Source organism: Pelmatolapia mariae, linkage group LG7 (genome assembly GCF_036321145.2).
Source record: "Pelmatolapia mariae isolate MD_Pm_ZW linkage group LG7, Pm_UMD_F_2, whole genome shotgun sequence".
In the NCBI taxonomy this organism is placed as follows: Eukaryota; Metazoa; Chordata; class Actinopteri; order Cichliformes; family Cichlidae; genus Pelmatolapia; species Pelmatolapia mariae.
Genome location: NC_086233.1, coordinates 50,685,853 through 50,705,026, shown reverse-complemented (window position 1 = coordinate 50,705,026; position 19,174 = coordinate 50,685,853). Strand labels below are relative to the sequence as shown.

Below are 19,174 nucleotides of genomic sequence, written 5' to 3'. Positions count from 1 at the left end.
TACTGAAGTCTACACAAGCAGTATGATGAACAAAAGCTTTATGCCTCACTTTATTTCAGTTACATTTCTGTCTTCAGTGCAGAGGTTACAAATCAGTGACAGTGTGATTTGAGCCACACGTACTAATGCACTCGTGTGTGAAATGTCTTTACAGTATTGCTATATTCACGTCCCCTCTTGATTAAGATTTTCCGGACAACTGTTCCAACAAATCTATCCAGAGTTCAGAGGGGCGTCTTGCACATCAATGCACATTTTTTTTTCTGTCCTGTGCACTGATGAAACACATTGGCAGTCCTCCACTTGCATCTCACACTGTTGTCCTGAGAGCCGTTTTTGTAGTCTTATTCATTTCCATCTGCATTTTGGTCATGTTAAACCTTATTAAAAGTCCTGTTTTAACCATTACAGGCACCAATCTCTTAAACACCAGGAAAAGACAAAGAAAAGAGAAAGAAACTAATTACAGTTTTCTGTGACTGAAATGCAGTTAGTCTTTGTTGAAAATTTGGGGTTGTAGCAGCATCCATCTATATCCTCCTCATTAAGCCCTTGTGAACTAAGTTCCATTAGGGTTTAGTCTGTGGTCTGCTTACAGCAGTTCAGAGGACCTTCACAAGTCATTTGTCCGAGCACTTTACTGTCTTTCTTGGCTTCTCTTTGAAAAACTGTCAGAGCTCAGGTTTTCCTCATCATCCGACGGGTTTGCCAGATCTGGAACTTGCTATAGGCGGTCTGCAGCATTTCCTCCAAGTGCCCTGTGAGCTGTGGGAACACCAAAGAGACTTTAGCACTACATCTACGAGATGAAAGAAAGCCTCTGCAACACTGTTGATGGCTCAAAAACTTACATTTGTACTCAAATACTGACGCTGAATTTTCTCCTTGAAAGGATGAAGCTTAGTCATTTGAAATCTCTCGAGGTTCGACTTCATTTTAATCACCTGCAAGAAAAAATACAAGATGAAACAAATACATTTAAAAAACAAACAAAAACTAAGTTAATGGTGTGCATACACGGGTAGAAGTCAACTAATTCACAAAAGTTTCAGCTTTGCGGTGGCAAGCATGTCTACTAGTTTTCATAGCAAATACCTAGTTAAGTATAGTTATTGTTTTACTTAGTTTACCCATGAGTTTGCAGGACATTTCTTAAGTGCTGGGATTAGTTATGCTGGTGGGATGAGTCACAGATGTCACAATATTGTCAAAGTGAGAAAAAGGACCAAGTCAGCAAACTCTTAAAAACAGTTTTCTTTTTAATTTATTTTACCAAGATTTTACATGGGATTTTATAGCTTCAGTTTTAATGTATCAGTGATAATTTCAGTTAACAGTCAAATTCATTTACACAGGCCTTTTTAACCTGAAATAACAGTGCAATTGGGAAAGCTGCTACTAAGATGTGTCAAAAAACCTAAAGACAAAAGCTTTTTTCTTCCACTTTAATTTCAAAACTCAAAGACACAGTACTGTGAGAAAGTCTTGAGCCACCCCTCATTTTGCTGACCTTCGGTCTAAGAAGCTTAGACAGAAAGCGAGCAGACTTTTCATTTTGTGAAAATGAAAACTTAAAGAAATCCAGCCACTTTCTTTCCAAGCTCCATAGAGTACCATGACCTGGATGACTGAGAACCTACACAGACATATTACTGACCTACGAAATCATCAGGCATAAAAAAAGAGCCAATTTTTTTGTAATTTTTCACATTTTGTTACTAGCAGCCTGACACCCCCCCACATGCAAAAACCACACAATTTCTCCTCATTCTTTAGTTGAAAAATGGCAAAGATAACATATTTTAGCATTTTGCAATACTGTTTGGAAAACATCTGCTTCATTTTACAGCATGATAATGATCCCAAACACAATATCCTTCAAGAAGCCAGAAGAAATATTTCTGAGGGCTACTTAGAGAAATTACATAGAAGCTTGCCTAAGAGAGTTCAGGCTGCGTCGAAGAATAAAGGTGGTCATACCAAATATAAACTTTCGCTCTTGTTAGAATTGTACAAACTCTGTTTTTTCCTTATATACTGTACACACAGCACCTATTTCCCATTGTCCTAGAAAAATATATATATAAAAAAGATTGGCTCAAGACTTTCGCACAGTACTTATGTTAATGTTCACTCAATATTAATGCCAATTAATTAATTACTCCCAAAACTACATGGAGGCAGAAATATACATTAAATACAAAGATGATTTTCTTGTGTAGTCAAATATATGGGTCACAGGGATGGAATGGAAACAAAATGAATGTCAGTCACCTTCTCCTCCAAAAACGGTGTATTTACAGGAAAACAGGACCAGAAGTGTCTCAATAGCTCTCCAGCAGCTACATAAAGATGCTTCAACTCTCCCTGAACCTCTGTCGGTACCATTTCTGGAAGGAAAAAAGACAAACCTTAATTATTCTCAAAGCTGTTAGCTAAAATATGTTTCAATACAAGACAACCGATCATTTTTGTGGTGGAAATTAAACACATTTAAGGACAGAAAAATACTGGCAGCTGCCAGTCCTACCCCCTCAGCCTCCTAGCAGATACACCTAACATATGAATATCAAAATCCTGGGTGGCTTCCTTTTTGAGTTATCGCATTAACAAGATTTCCAGAAACTTCTAACTGTGACGTTGAGGTCACTGAGATTTAAACTGTCCACGATTTTTATTAAATGCACCTATGATATGAATTGGAAAATCCTACGTTGCCTTGTTCACAAGTTGTCCACGCTGCTCGCCCCGGGTGACAACACTACTTGATCAGCCCACATCTCAGCTGACATTCATCATATTGCTCAATCGTTTATAGCTTGCCAATAGTCAGCAACAATGCTTTTACCAAATCTGTAGTACACACTTACGATTTATGGCTTGCTGTGCACCTCCCTGCATGAGGACGCCACCTGGAGAAAGTGCTGCAATGGCAGAAGTAGCTGCTGTGCTGGACAACACCTACAAAAAGAGTAACTGTAGTTAAAATCTGTCATGCTCATAATTTGATAAAGCTGTAACAGTAAGTAGATTAAGTAATTACAGTGATATCAACAGTACAATTAAATGTAGAGGATCTGAAATTGAATTTTTTTAGCTCTGAGAGGTTTGATTATCCATCCATCCATTTTCTTCCGCTTATCCGCGGCCGGGTCGCGGGGGCAGCAGCCCAAGCAGAGAAGCCCAGACCTCCCTCTCCCCAGCCACCTCCTCCAGCTTATCTGGGGGAACACCAAGGCGTTCCCAGGCCAGCCGAGAGATATAATCTCTCCAGCGTGTCCTGGGTCTGCCCCGGGGCCTCCTCCCAGTGGGACATGCCCGGAAAACCTCGCCCAGGAGGCGCCCAGGGGGCATCCTTGTCAGATGCCCGAACCACCTCAACTGGCTCCTTTCGATGTGGAGGAGCAGCGGCTCTACTCTGAGCCCCTCCCGAATGGCCAAACTTCTCACCCTATCTCTAAGGGAGAGGCCAGCCACCCTTCAGAGGAAGCCCATTTCCGCCTATGTTTTCCCGATCTCGTTCTTTCGGTCACTACCCGAATTGTTAGATTATCTCTAACAATTTAAATACTCAAGTACGATAATCTAAATCTTTTTTTTTCTACCAAAGAATAAATTAATTCCAAAATTGACTCATCTGTTAATCAGAATCAGAATACTTTAATAATCCCTAATAAGGAAATTATGTGGATTACATGTCTGTGAAGGTTCTCAGTCATCCAGGTCATCGTAGTCAAAGGAGTTTGCAAAGAAAAGCGTCTGGACTTCTTTAAGTTGCTTGAAGACGTTTCACCTCTCATCCGAGAAGCTTCTTCAGTTCTAAGGTCAAATGGCCGAGAGTCCCACACCCGAAACCTTGGCTGATTAGGTCCCACACCCGCTTTCACACCTTGGCTCATGTGATTAGAGGATCACCAGGGGGTCCTTTGTCCCTCCTTGGGGGGAAACTCCCACTTGGTTTAAATCTGGGACTCTCGGCCATTTGACCTTAGAACTGAAGAAGCTTCTCGGATGAGAGGTGAAACGTCTTCAAGCAACTTAAAGAAGTCCAGACGCTTTTCTTTGCAAACTCCTTTGACTATGTGGATTACAGTTGCCCCAAGACAATAACAGTAGCAGACTGAACTAATTAAATATTGCAATATATTACAAAGTAGAGCTGGGCGATATAAGATTTTTTCATATCACGATATGTTTTTTTCATTTCTGGCGATAACGATATATATCACGATATAAGCCAAATAACTATATTTGTAAGATTTAAATGTGCCGTTGCTCACAAGTAAAATGTGAAATAATCTGCAGCTTGTTTTAATTTAAATATTTATTTCCCATAATAAGTTTAACAGGGTAGATACTTAAGGAACATGGAACTTCAGTTTCAGATAAATAAAGGCAAATATTGCAAACTACACAAAACGCAGCTGCTAAAGCGTTTAAGTTTCAAAATAGAACAAACAAAACAGACTACTAAATTGTCAATTCCACTTAGAAACAAAATTTTAATTCTAAAAATAAATCTTAGTTCGTTTTACAGAAGAACAGACAAAATTGACTAACTTTTGTCAATATCAAATAAACTGAGAACTAAAAGGAAATCTCAATCTCTCCTTGTTGTATAGCTTAGCTTTTCAAACTGTTTTAACAGTGACTTTAGTCTGACAAAAGCCGAATGACGAATTAGCGCTTTCAGTCAGAGATTGAGCATGCACCGGTTTATTGTATTTCCAGACTTGCTTTCGGCACAATTTACAGTGCGCGCTACTCTGTTTTTTGTCAGACTTGAAATAGCCGAAATACCTTCACACTACGGAACTTCTATGGCCCTTCCGTTCGATAAGCTCTCCGGCATTGGAACCATCATTGTTTTTTTCTTCAGTAACCTTCACTCACGCTCTCGGTTGATTTTTCTCTAGTCGGCAAACTCATTTCCTTCATTACCCGGGCGGCCCGGCTGCAAAAACAAATACACATGTGCGCCTTGGCACTTGTGCTGTACGTAACAAGTCACGTGACGTGACGCTGCGGCTGTGATTGGTTAGGCTCTGCGCTACTTAATTTGGATTGGCTGTTCTTTTTTTTTTTTTTTTTTTAAGAGGACAAGAGAGATGAGGCCTATCGCAATAGTTAAATTTTTCTATCGAGAAAAAGTTATTTCGCAATACATATCGTTATATCGCCCAGTTCTATTACAAAGTTTACAATATATAAGAAAGCTCTGATAATCACCATTTGAAACTGAAAATATCAACATCATCTACTGATTGCAGTCTGGGAAAATGAAATGTCTCCCAATCAGCTGACATGGGCAACACTGAATATAAGCTTCAGTATGTGAAATGTTGCATCTCTGAGGGAAGAGTCATAAATAATGGATGTCTGCCAAGGTTTTCCCAGTAAATGACAGGGCAGCTTTGTGACGGGTTTAAGCACTCAACTTCCTGGCTTATATTTCCATTTAAATGGACTTGTTCACAACATTAACTATGTGTTTAAAAGCCTTTCTGCCTTGACTTTCTGACACAAAGTACTGGAGGCTTACATCCTAAACATGTGCCTGGAGCGACACTGATTACTAAGCTGTAAGAACAACAACATCACAGGGATATCAGACTCTTTGTTGGGCACCTCCCTGACACGTGTCCTCCTGAACTTTACCTGAAAATCTGTTGCTAAACTTCACAGCTGTGCATGAATGACTCCAAAGATCAGTGACGGCTGAATCACAACAGAGGCTCATCATTAGCATGCATGCATTTAATTGTAGTCTGAATGAGTATGTGAATGCAGATGAAGATCTAATGACATCATCTTTAGCCAAATGCTAAAGTAACAGAAACACAAAGTCTGGGCTCTAACCTGAGTGAGGCTGGGTTTGTAATTGGCCATCTCATGACGGATGTAGTTGACAGAGTTGATGATATCTTGGCTAGTTGTATACTGCTGGGATTGAAGTGGCACAGGTCCATGAGCATACCTTATAAAAAGAAAAGTGAGACACATTGGATAGAATCTGACTAAAAACAAGGCAGTTAGCTTAAAGCATGAATCAGTGCTGCAAAATAGAAGAGCAGCACCTTCTGCTATAGCAACAGTATGCTGTAGCAAAAACATTTGACCTTGTATTACATCACATCTATTATGAAACACTACAAGTGAGAACTTTGTACAAAAGAAGTAAGGATCAGCAACAACAAACCCTCTTTTCAAACTTTGCTTGGCTGATTTTTGGCTGTAGAGTTCTACAAACTATCCCGGCTATACAAACTTTTCTAAAGCTGACAGCTAATCAGCACCTAATGCAGTGCTTCTGTGAGCTGCAAGCCAGTGCAGGGAAAAACATGGCATGAAACTAAGATTAATAGATATAATTTCTGTTGGGAAAATAAACCAGCATTATATGTGGATGTGATCTTTTTTGGCTTCTGATGTGAAGAGTTTGTGTTCAATATATTTAACTCATGTAAACAATATACAGAAGAGGATGCAGGTAAGAATAGAACTACTGAGCTAATAATTGTTTAGTCGAAAGATACAGCCAGGCAATGATGCAATCAAAAACCACCGGACTTTCCAAAACTTCCAGTCTTTGTTCTGTCAACTTCCTCATCTGCAAAAATCTCTCAATAAACTACATTTCAAAACACAAACACAGCTTACTGAACAATTTCATAAACTGCAAAATACTTGGAAAATAAAGACAGCTAAATTACATCAGTTGTTTGTATGTTAACCTAGATGTTTTTAAATTTTAGGAAAAAACAAAACAAAAAACTAAACGGTAAATGGACTGGTTCTCATATAGCCCTTTTCTACTCTACCTGAACACTCAAAGCACTTTATTCAACCTGCCTCACTCACCTATTCACTTTATTCTTTAATTTATTGCTTTTTCTACGTGCTTTCTATCTAACATTCGCACACAACTTGAGAGCAACTTGGGGTTCGTATCTTGCCCAAACTAACTCGATCTTGGCTCTTCGTATGGTGTTTTAGTATCTTGGCATGCAGACTTCAGTAGCGAGAGATCAAACCACCAGCCTTCCGATTAGCAGATGAGCTGCTCCATCTCCTGAGCTACAGCCAGCCCATAAGTCGTGTGTGTATGTTTTACATTTATTAACTAATGATAATTTAGAATCACTTAACACCTGTTAACTGATGATATTATTAGATTAAAAAAATACATGGAGTCACCCAGAAAAAAATTAAAAAATATATATGAAAATAAGTGGACATGCGGTACCTGTCAGACTTCTTCAGGTTTAATGGGACTGTTTTTGGTCTGTTTTCCCTTTGCAGATCCTCAAATTCTATGGCTTCCTGTAGTTTAACCTAAGAAAGTTTGTCCACAGAACAGAGTCAGTGAAACTGCTACAGAGAGAGCTATACTGTGAAAAAGCAAAGCCATTGTACCTTCTTAACAGGAGGTTGAAAGAAGTCAGAATCCCTCGAGTTTCCATCTGTACTGCTTGTCTCACTGGCTTGGTCAGATGCTAACTCCCTTCAAAAACAGGAGATTTTCAGGAAAATGATAAAAGATGCTGAAAAGCTTGCACTCAGGTTTAAGTGTGACTTCTTTACCCTCTCCTTGAGCCTGCTGCCAGGACCATGGCACTGTGATGGTTGAACCGCTTTATAATGGCAGAGTTGCTGCTGTCCTTCACCGACTTGTTTGCATTGGAAGTTGAGGGCTGTGTTGTGCAAATTCCATAACCCTGTGTCACAAAAAACAGGTTTTGATAGGTAAAGGAAGGTAAATGATTAAAGAGTTATCACAAATGACTGAGGATGGCTAATAATCATCTTACCTCATCTAATGTTTTATCCTCCAATGACTGGAGGTCAACCAAAGGATTCTTTACTCCTTGAGTCACGAGAGACTTTAACCCTGCATGGATTGGATGTTAAAAGCAAACTTTACATTAATGGCTTCTTACATGTGGTGGCAGTCCTAGAAAGTAGTCAGATTGCCTACCCTTCTCATCCTGCTTTGCACACTCTGAGAAGATATCCTGTGTCCCTGTGTTGATGCGGTCTCTGTGAAAATAATGGGACTGGAAAAAGCGGGTCCAGAACTCCTTTTCTGTCAGGTTATGAGGCACATTTTCGCTATACTTCTGCTTCACTGCAAGTAAAATGCAAAGTCAAAAAATTAATTTCTAAATGTCACGAGGGACACCAGCTGCACATTTAATAGACTGAGGAAAAACATCGAAGGCTCTATGCAGTTTTCTCACTGACTTTGCTTCAGTGAGAAAACTGAAGTTTTGCTTCCTTTCTGATTGATTGTATGCCAGTTAGTAAAATCACTAGGGCTGTGCAATATGATCAAACTCTCATATCCCGATATAAGACATTTATCGTCCCAACAACGATATACATCACAAAATCTTTTAAATTTTCTGTAAATTCTGTGAATCTCGAGTAACACGAATTGCGTGAAGTATTTCCAGCTGGGCGTCGTGTACCTGGAGTCGAGTGTTTTGACCGATGCATGGTTTATCTTGAGCACTCTCTCCATATTCTTTTATGTGACTCTTGTGTAGGTGGTAAAAGATGTTTGCTGTGTTTGAGTCTGAGGTGGGGACCGATTTCCTGCATAATTTGCATAGTACAGTTTTCTGGTCCATGTCAGACTTTTCATAACCATGGCCATGCTACAGAGGTAGCCCCTCGTTTAGAAATAAGGTCCTCGATTTGTTTTGACTGGTCTTTCTGTTTGTCATCATTTCAGTTTATTATGAAAAATCACAACAGGATCTTCAGCTTTATTGTGAAAGATTTATGTGGAAAATAAACAAGCGGACGGCGGAGCCACACGCTGAGTTTACTGTCATTGTTGCTAACGACGTGTAAAAACCGTCGCTTGTCCGTCCGTAGTGTAGTTATTTTAAATATAAGAGTAAGAGAGATCTTATTAATATAGCCACTATAGTGGCCATTAAAACCATGAAAAAAATATTGTCGTAAACTTTTTATTTTGCGACACCATGAAACAAAGGACAGCGTAATATTAAAGGATAGACGTTTTCATATCGTCATCTGATAAATATTGTTATATCGAACAGCCCTAAAAATCATTGTTGCAGGCTCTGACTGAAATAAAAACCTGAGCTTGTAATAACCACTTCCTGGGATTTTTATGCGCTTAAGGGTTGGAGATAACATAATTCCTTACCTGCAGGATATGTTCTGAAGATGGATTCAATAATGTCAGCTGTCAGGTTATATCTCAAGCCATTGCAACCATCTGTTTGAGGTCTAATGTCTGCCTGTGGAGCATAAAAGTGAAGTCTGTTAAACTTTAGCTGTAGGTAAGAGCTTCAGATTAGAAAATGTGACATAATTATGTCAGACTTCATGGACTCACCAAAAATGCTCCAGATATACCGACTTCCTGTTTGTTGTTATACGGTGAGGGGTCTGTGTTGTTAATGCCTCCTAACCGGTTGGCCCAGAATTCCTCAGCACTGATCACTTGGCTCACCACGAGATCTTTATATAGCTGGAAAAGCACCGGATCTTCTTGAAGCATCCTGCAGAAGAAAATGCAAAAATAAAAGAGTAAAAGTGTGTTGACACATACAAATGTAAAGGAGCTGGGAGCATCTTTATTTTCTTTACTCTGTTTCTCAGTCAGCTCATTAAATAAGATAGGTGCAAATTGACAATTCGATCTTTGACTCAAGAAGTGCCAGATCAGCGTACTATTATGCAGACATTCATTTTGTTAACTTTTATTGCACTACAAAGTCAATTTGGTTTTAGAGTTTTTGTTAATTGTATTTATTTTATTAATTTTAGCCATATCTTGTAAGATCAGACACACTAATGTGGAATGCAGTGTTTTTAATCACAATATTTCCACACACCATTTACACTACTCCTACAGCATTTTAGGATCCTTTAACCTAAAAATGCTGCTGGTCCAGCTTTGGTTGAAAATTGTGGGTCTGTGTTTTAGTCTAGAAAAGAGACTTTTGGAAATGCTGATGGTGGCACCCTCATTTGTTTACTGGTTTAGTCTCATCAGCCACAAAATTTAAACAGAAACATAACAGCTTCCTAATCAGCTTAAATGTGTTGTGTGTATGGATAATGCTCCTAGATGTATTTTCCTTTTGTGGCAACTCCTATTCTGTTGTCTACTACCATGACCACTTTATACTCAGTTTGTTCTTTGAGTAATAGTTTCACTTCATCATTGACTCCCCTTAGTATTTTTCCACAAAATTGCCCTCTGCTTCCTGTTTACATTAGTACATGCATGCCCACAGTGCAAATGTAACTGGCCATGTGTGAAAGTTGCCAGATGATTATATTATTATTATATTTTTATTATTGAAAAGAGCAGGTAAATAATGAGATTATCATTATGTTTCCCCTCTCTTGTTTTTACCAGCCTTTATTTATACATATTTATAAATTCCAACTGCATTAAAAATGCATCTCAGACGTAATATCCCTTATTACTAAAGTCAAATGTAAGTCAAATATAAGACAATGTAAACAAACAAATAAAAAAAATCGAATTAAACTGAACTGATGTTATTCCTTATATACAAATGTGTCAAACATACTCAGAGCTAATAATGAGTATATTTCCACACAGGTCTGCAGGACAAGCATTTGTGATTTGCACTTTGTTTGCAGAATATTTGTAAAATGGGAAATCCTATGGCAGAGCCAACTGGATTATCATGATACTAAATAAATATGAACAACTATCGGGCATGCACACAGATGGACTCTGAGAACTCAATAGGAGTTTACAGAGAACTCTGAACAACCATTACAAAAAAAAAGAGCTTTAAAATTGGTAAAACTGTCCCATGCAAATATGTCACATTTGATGAGCTAAGGTAGCTCGCAGTATCTTAGCAGCAGCATCCCTCTATTACATGTCAAGGCCCAAAACAAACACAACTAGAGATTTTAACAAAGAAGACTATTGGCAACTATATGGACTGCATGTGTGATTTTATTACTTCCCAACCCAAAAGGAATAAGTAAATAATGTCATGGATGACAGAGAATGTGTTTTCCTCTCTAGCTTCTGCCAATCTGAATATGAGCTAACACTGAGGTAATGCTACGTTCCATTTGGAGTCAGAAATCCAGAGTTCCCAGTTTGGCATTTCCACTGGAATGCTATCTTCAAAAATGTGGAAGCCACATCCGATAAACAGAAGTAAAAGTTTAAAATAATCTGTACTACCACTGTTTGGTATTTTGACTCAGAGAACTGATCAGGCTCTATTTGTGAATGTGCAGCAGCAGCAGGGATTGCACTGCATTTCAGGTATTGCTAGTCATGGCTGAATGACTACGTTTCTAGATAACAAACAAAACCAGATTTTTCCACTTCTACTGTGGGACGGTGGTCCATTCAGGTTTGAAAGCTCTGAGATCCAACTTCTCAGAAAAAACAAATGCAGCTGGGAATCTACACCCCAGTTCACACAATTTGAAAATGAAGGCCCCCATTTAAACTTCCAAAATTGAATTACAAACACGACCACCACATATTACTGCAGGCAGGTTAGTACAGACTGAGATTACTTCTGCTAAAACATTACCCTAAATTGATACATGTATATACGTTAAAAATGTACCTGTTTTTCTCCTCCAGCTCCTTGTTGGCTTTCTTCTTGAACTTAGGCAGCAGCTGCTGCAGCAGTTCCTTGGCAGCCTCTCGGTCTTTGAGTGCAGTGCTCTCGTTGGCAAAGTGGAATGTGGTGCTCTCGCCAGTGTGAAGGACGAGCTGGAGCTGGACTTTGGCTTTCCCATCAGGGCTGATCTTCTGACCTGTACAGAGCAGAAACAGCAGCTTGAGCAATTTTCGTAGAAGTGAGCATTTCTGTGCCTCAATTTGTAGTTTAACAGGATCTAGTACTCACAGCGGATATCTGCATACAAGTGGCTGACTGTGAAGCGGTCTTTGCCTTCTGGACCCCAGGCTATACGTTCAGCCATTAGATAGAGTGTACCATCCTGCTTCTTCTGGCGGACCTTTTTCACCACCAGCAGCACCTCCTCTGATAGCGATGTCATGGCTCAAGCAACTAACTGAGAAAACAGATAAACTGCCGCTGATTGTGAGTAGTAACTACGCACTAATGTAATCATGCACTATAAAATGGAGAATAGCAACAAATATGGGTTAGTGGGATGAAAAAATACTAACGGTAGCTCAAATAAAAGTGAACAGTTTATTTCTCAGTTTATTCAAGAACCTCAAATAAGCTGCAAGCAATAATAATTTAAACTCTCTCCACTATAGTGCCATAACTGTAAGTTCTCCTTCTTAGGAAGTCTCTCCAATATAACCTTAATGGCACTTAAACATATGCAAAGTCGACGTGGTGTTGACTGTTTTATTATATCTACTCAGCTAAGCTGCCTAACGTTAGCTAACAGTGAAGAAGAAAAAAGCTTCAGGGTGAAGTCGGGAAAAAACTTACTTTACCTCAAAATAAATCAATACTGCAACGAACGCCTTGATTCCCCTCAACACATAATCTCGACACAATTTATTCTTCAGTATAAAAACTGCAGAATGAGTTACACTGGCGATTTTTTTTCACGACTCTGGCAACGAGCGACTCGACTTCAGCGCCGACATGACTGCCGAGCGGTGTGTTACACTATAAAGGTTCCGGTGGGATGAGGCAAAGAAGACCATCGTTCCACCAAAGACAGAAGTGAAAGGTACGATTTTTATTTAACGTGCATTTTAACCACATTAACGGATAAGTTACCAGTAATTACGATGCTGTTAAGGAGGATATTAAACATGATTGAGGGGGGACAGTGCATTTTGCATTAGCTCATTTAATGTGAACAAATGTTTCAAATATTAGGCTGAAAATGTAACAACGCATTATTGTAAAGTTTGTATAAATTATCTTTAACGGTGTAAAATTGAAATCTATCGTCACCTTTTACTTTATTAGGTACGCCTTGCTAGCATCAGCCCCCCATTTCCCCTCAGAACTGTCTTAATTCTTCTTGAATTGATTCTTCAAGGTGGTGGAAACGTTCATTTGAGAGTTTAGTCAATATTGATCTGATAGCATCGCACACTTGCTGCAGATTTGTTCATCTACTTCCGAAAGGTGCTCTATTGACTTGAGATCTGATGAGGCCATTGAATACAGTGAACTCATTGTCATGTTCACGAAACCAGTTTGAGATGTTTTGAGATTTGTGGCACACGTATCTTGCTGGAAACAACAATTTTTGAAGATGGGTACACTGTGGTCACAAAGAGATGAACGTGGTCAACAGCAATACTTGGGGAGACTGTGGAAATTAAATGATGCTCATTAGGTACAGGCCCAGAATTTAACAAGAAAATATCCCCTACGCACCATCATAGCACCAGCAGCCTGAACTGTCAGTTTATGTTTCTGATCCTAACATCTGAGTGTTCCAGCAGAAATCAAGGCTTATCAAACCAGGCGATGTTTTTCCATTCCTCTGATGTCTAGTTTTAGTCAGTCTGCATGAATTGTAGCTGAGTTTCCTGTTCTTAGCAGACAGGAGTGGCACGCATTGTGGTCCTGCTGTAACTCGTTGCGTTCAAAGTTTGATATCTTGTGCATTCAGAGATCCTCTCCTGAATACCTTGGTTGCAGTGTGCGGTTATTTGAGTTAATGGTGCATTCCTATCAGTTGGAAGTAGTCTGGCTAGTCTTTTCTGACTTCACAAGGCAATATTACCACTCACTGTGGCAACATCCTCTGTAAACTGTAAAGATGGTTGTGTGGGAAAATCCCAGTAGATAACCAGTTTCTGAAATACTGAGACCAGTCTGGTTGCCATCCATGCCATGTTCAAAGTGACTTAAATCAACTTTCTTCCTCATTCTGGAATTCTGTTGAGTAATGAAATTCAGCAGGTCATCTTGAGTTGCTGCCATGACATTTGTGTTATATAGAGTCTGAAAGTGTTAGTATTTTAGAAAAAATATGAATAAAAACAGCCTTTTAATACCTCTTTCTAATAATTTATTTTCTTAATGCTCATAATATTATAAAAATAGATTGCATGCTCTTACTTTCCTGGCTGTTTCAAATTTTTAAACAAAGTTTGCCTTGGCCAAATAATCTCAGCTGCTTCACTAATAGCTTTACCCTCCTTATTGCTTTATAGATTATTAACATAACATATTCAGATGTATTACCTATACCCAGTTGCATATATAGCAATTCCCCATGGCTTATCGCATACTCAATTTTGGGCTTCTTCTTTTAGCTGCTACCTTTAGAGGTTACCACAGTGGCTCATCTGGCTCTATCTCACCCTGTCCCTACTGTCACGTCAGTCCTCTGCATTTCATGTCTCTGTCTTGCATCTCTAACATTGTCTCTGAAAAGCTCAACCTGAGCTGTCCCTCTGATGTACTCTTTTGTAATCTTGTTCATTCCAGACACCCTGCCAGCATCTTTACCTCTGCCACCCCCAGCTTTACCTCCTGTCTTTTTTTCTTTGTTTTATAGTGCCACCATCTCCAAACCATATATCATAGCAAGTCTCACTACAGCTTTGAAACTCTTCCCTTTCGATCGTGCTGCAATCCTTCTGTCACCAATCAAGCCTTAACACTTGTCTCCACCCACTCCACCCTGTCTGCCCTCTGTCAGAGTTAATCTGAATCTAATGTGAATTCTGGATGAGGTTTTTATTCCAGCTACTCAAAATCTGTGCTGCAAGTGCATTTGACTCTTTGCCAACAAATTGGCTTATAAGTTTTGGTTTATTACAAATGAAAATTGCAGAAAGATATTTTAGAGTTGAAAAGTTTTTCACCCAATAGCTGTTTCAAGTAGCATCGCATCAAATAATCCAAATTCAATACATGTAATATTAATGATGGTATATTTTCATATACCGTGCAATTATTGCTACAAATGATTAATGACCACACAGAAAATGGATACAAAACCAAAACAAGAACACATGATCATGATCAAAGCTGAATTTTATTGAAATAGAAAGTAGTTGAAAATATCAGATATTTGACAAAGATATTTTAGACATTCTTTTAACTCTTTTGCTAATAATAAAATTGAATGTTACATAATTGTGTTGTTAGAAATAATGTTCAACTATAATTTAAAATTCAAGTTATTGGTTTTCCCTTTCTTATATGGAACTCTTTTCCCAATTTAAAGGAACATGACTGAATTACTGCGATTTCAGTTAAATCTGAATTTCTAAATTTATGTGGAAGCTGAAACGGCACATCATAAAGTTTGTAAAGGAATGACTTCTGGAGAGATGAAAGGACACACCCACCACAGAAATATATCATTTTCTCCCACCTCCAAAAGAGTACATGCAAATGTTTGGAGAGGGACTGTAAGTTAGAAAGAGACAACTTAAGAAGATGCAAGTTTCAGACTAAAACATCTCTGCTGTTTAAGAGGTTTAGCATCGAGTTTTGTTTTTAGTCTTCTGATATTAAGTTTATATTGTTTAGATAGGTTTTAGGAAGAAATAGTTGACATATATATTGGTCAGATTTTCTAGCTCAGTTTTCCATTTTGCTGTTCACAATGTTTACATCAATCATGCTCTTTGCATTCAGCAGCTTTGCAGCCACACTGGTCAACAGAAATGTATGTGTACATTTTTGTGGTGCTATCGGAGCACTTTATCTGCACTTCCTTCTCGCTGGTCTTCATTTCTTGACAGCAGGTGCATGAATGCATCATGCTATTGGCCTCTGCCGAGTACCTGCAAGTAAAGATAGTTTCAAAAACAAACAACCGTTAAATAAGAAATTATCATAAAAACAGCACGTGCAGTTTAGCATGAATGAGTAAATAGTTTGTTTCTGCATATTTTCATGAATCTCACATTGAGAAGGATGCTCCACAGGATCCCTCACATGATGTGAGTTCTACTTTCTCAACTGATTTGCAGTTCTTTATGTACAGATACGTAGTGTTGGTGTGGATTTTACAGGTGGAAGGAAGCGGACCTGTGAATGACAGAAAATCACTTGAGTGACCGGATTGGTAATTATCATGTTCTGTTTGTTGTTCATGTTTAATATTTTGATCGTCACCTAAAAAAGCTCTTAAGTCTAGAAGCCTTTGTGAATGAAAACATGCTGCTGAAATGATTTGTTTCTGGTTTGCCTGACAGGAAATTTATAAGCATTGGCTTTCTTTCTTGGGGTAACAAAAGAAAATATTTGAGACTTAACAGTTATAAATGATTTATGAAGGCAGATATTAATATGAAATTACGTTTTCAAAAATATAAAGTAATAAGATAAGATAAGATAAGATAACCTTTATTAGTCCCACACGTGGGAAATTTGTTACTGTGTAATGTGATTTTTTTAATACTTACAAGTTTTGCAGCAACCATTTGCATCTGTTTGCTCAGTTCCCTGCAAAACAGGGAGTTTGTACTGTAAACATTAGCAGCTTACACAGCTTATTTGTATAAAAAAACAGTTGGAAGACCCAATAGCAGGTTGATTCTGTTTTACCATGTATTTAAAAAAAAATGGCTTTGCAGTTATTTTAATGATGCATCTTTTTATTTGGATGTAGTTTACATTGACTGTTTTTGGCTTCTGTACATTTTAAATACATTTAAATCAAAATTACAATTTTAGGAATTGTATTTTATAATTATAAAACAAAAACAAAGAAAGAAAGAAAGTTTCTTTCTTTCTTTCTTTCTTTCTTTCTTTCTTTCTTTCTAACTAATCTTTCAAATGTTCTTTTTTGAGTGTCAATATTTGGCTGTAAGAAACAAAACCTCTGCTTTTAAAGGCTGGATTGTACTCACTGGAATGCAGTTGTTGGGATCAAATGGAGGACATGTTGTGTTTTGTACAGAAACTACAAATTCATCGTTCACTTTCTTGCAGTCATACTTGGTACACCGATCATTTGGTGGTGACCAAGTCTGAGAAGGCTGTGAAGAACAGTAGTCAGTTATTAAGAAGATATTTTTTCATATCACAGCTAATTAAGTTTTTCAATTATGTTGTACCAACCTCAATAATTACTGGAGAAGAAATGCCGGGGACATTCACAACACAGCTTGTCTTTATACATGTTCCACAACATGATCCAGGCACATCTGTATACTCATAGCCCTATTAAAAAAAATACAACAGTTAATATTGTTTGAAACTTCACCCAGTTAAATCTACATATAGCGCGATTAGTAGGCAGCAGTTACAAAATGCGTAATAATCATCCTGCAAGTGGTATTTAGCAGATGTTGGTAGCTATTAAATCTGTGTTACTCAAATAGTAAAATATTAGGGCAATATTATTTTCCAGAAATATTCTCATTGCTACTCAAAATAATTTCCAGCATTCATCGGCACTAGGCGGTTTGCTGAATTGGTAAAAAGTATATTTATCAGATATTTAACAAATATTTTAGAGATAGATATGTAAAGTCAGAGCATATCACATCAACATAACTATGTGACTAGCTAGCTGTGAAGTGAACAAATGAAAACCCTTATTAAGATTGATATCACAAATCAGCAACAGCATTTAGGGCAGCACTTTCCAATATTTAGATCAGGTCTTCAAACCTATCATTACTAATACACTACATAAATTACATAAATCTTCACTTGTTTTAAAAACACACTCATCTTAGATTTCAAAAAATAAAGTATGTGAGTAAATGAGCCTGGATGTAAAATGTGAGGTCATTTAAAATCCTTATTTACATATAATTTTAGTGGTTCACATTCAGAATGAATGAAAATACAAATATTTTCATGAAAAAGTACCTTGTCACAATTTTGTGAACACTGTATTTCATTGCACTTGTAGCTGTTCAGCTCCATTTTGGAATTCTTGGTTTCAGTGCAGTTGCATTGTTCACATAGGCTTTTGGGGAAAACAGCACCAGGCTGCATGTGAAAATAAAAAGTAAAGTTTTAACAGTCTTAATAGTAACACATAATATAAATATTGTCTTTAAAGAAACCGTCCAAAATACATATAAATAAATATAAATATTCACTATAATTATTCCTTACCTTGTACTCGGTATTATTGAAGACACAAACATCTTTGGGCACTAAATAAGACAGTGTTCACAAAAATAATTAAATTAAAGTTTAATTGTGGCAGTGTGGCAAGACTTTTCACACACTGAATAAACAACACCTAGAAGATGCACTAACCACAGCTGTAAACAGGGCAGCATTTATCCTTTGGGGTGTTAACCTTCAATTCAAATCCCACGTCACAATGTGGTTGCAATGGACACGTGTTCGTGTTACATTCTGTTGGTGGAAATAGTTCCAGCATTAGTGGATATAAAACAAAACAAACCAGTAAAATCCAGAATTAATTAGAGTATTTCACAGCAGGTGTTTCTGTAAAACACATCTTTTAAAAAAAAAAATGGAAATAGATCCAGAAGATCAATGATATTTGGCAGTAGCTCATCTGGCTCAAAATCAGTTGCAACTCACAGGTTATTTCCTTAAAAAAACCCAACCTTAACCTTGAGCAAAATTAATTTTATAGACCAAATTGATCATTGTGTGCAAGTTTCCTTTTTCCTATTCCTATTTAGGAGGAGCATTGTGATTTGTGGATGGACAGACAGACAGATGAAGGTCCTTCAACCAGATGAGCTAAAAATATCATATTTAAAGGGCATATTCCTGGGCACCAGTTTAGCTCAGTGAGTGAGCAGCCGCCCAGGTTCGAGTATGACTTGTGGCCCTTTAACGCATATCTTCCTTCCATCTCCATATACTCTTTACTCCATAAAGGCGTAAGCCAAAAAAATTACATTTAGAAAAAAAAAAACTTTTTAAAACCCAGTTTAAGTTAAGGAGCTGATTATTGCTGTTGTTAAATGATGTTAAACTGTGCCCAGTCATCCTGAAATGTTTTATTTATTTTTTTATTTTGAAGAACTGTTCATATTTGCTTTGATTCATGCGGAAGAGGATACGTGATATCCAAAACAACTCACCACAAATCGGTGTCACACAGCAGTCCACTGTTTTGTTCACTAGCACCTCACCTTCGGTGCACTTTACTGGGTTTTGAGTAGAGCATGTTAAATTCTTACAAACCACACTAAAAGTGTTCTTATCGCAAACACATTCCTGACAGCCAATCTTCCAGGTTTCACCAAGCTATATGGGTGATG

At 37.8% G+C, this 19,174-nt stretch overlaps 2 protein-coding genes across 2 annotated transcripts in view; both read right to left on the bottom strand.

Annotated features, from left to right (window-relative positions):
• Positions 1-20: 20 nt before the first annotated feature.
• On the bottom strand, positions 21-12,632 carry gtf2h1 (general transcription factor IIH, polypeptide 1). Its single transcript, XM_063479527.1, has 15 exons — positions 12,473-12,632; positions 11,904-12,072; positions 11,619-11,811; positions 9,374-9,539; positions 9,182-9,275; positions 7,979-8,128; positions 7,812-7,891; positions 7,585-7,718; positions 7,417-7,504; positions 7,247-7,335; positions 5,860-5,977; positions 2,871-2,961; positions 2,275-2,390; positions 852-944; positions 21-765 (listed from the first exon to the last, which is right to left on the bottom strand). The coding sequence occupies exons 2-15, from the start codon at positions 12,055-12,057 to the stop codon at positions 679-681; spliced, it is 1,653 nt and encodes a 550-aa protein (XP_063335597.1). The 5' UTR covers positions 12,058-12,072; positions 12,473-12,632; the 3' UTR covers positions 21-678.
• A 2,944-nt stretch (positions 12,633-15,576) lies between these two features.
• Positions 15,577-19,174, bottom strand: part of LOC134631819 (mucin-2-like) — a 30,289-nt gene continuing 26,691 nt past the window's right edge. Inside the window, exons 46-54 of the mRNA XM_065471499.1 lie at positions 18,995-19,160; positions 18,189-18,290; positions 18,042-18,082; positions 17,790-17,912; positions 17,031-17,132; positions 16,820-16,948; positions 16,373-16,412; positions 15,872-15,995; positions 15,577-15,748 (exon numbers count right to left, since the gene is read on the bottom strand). Coding sequence (XP_065327571.1) covers positions 15,577-15,748; positions 15,872-15,995; positions 16,373-16,412; positions 16,820-16,948; positions 17,031-17,132; positions 17,790-17,912; positions 18,042-18,082; positions 18,189-18,290; positions 18,995-19,160 — 999 coding nt within the window. The remainder of the gene's footprint in view (positions 15,749-15,871; positions 15,996-16,372; positions 16,413-16,819; positions 16,949-17,030; positions 17,133-17,789; positions 17,913-18,041; positions 18,083-18,188; positions 18,291-18,994; positions 19,161-19,174) is intronic.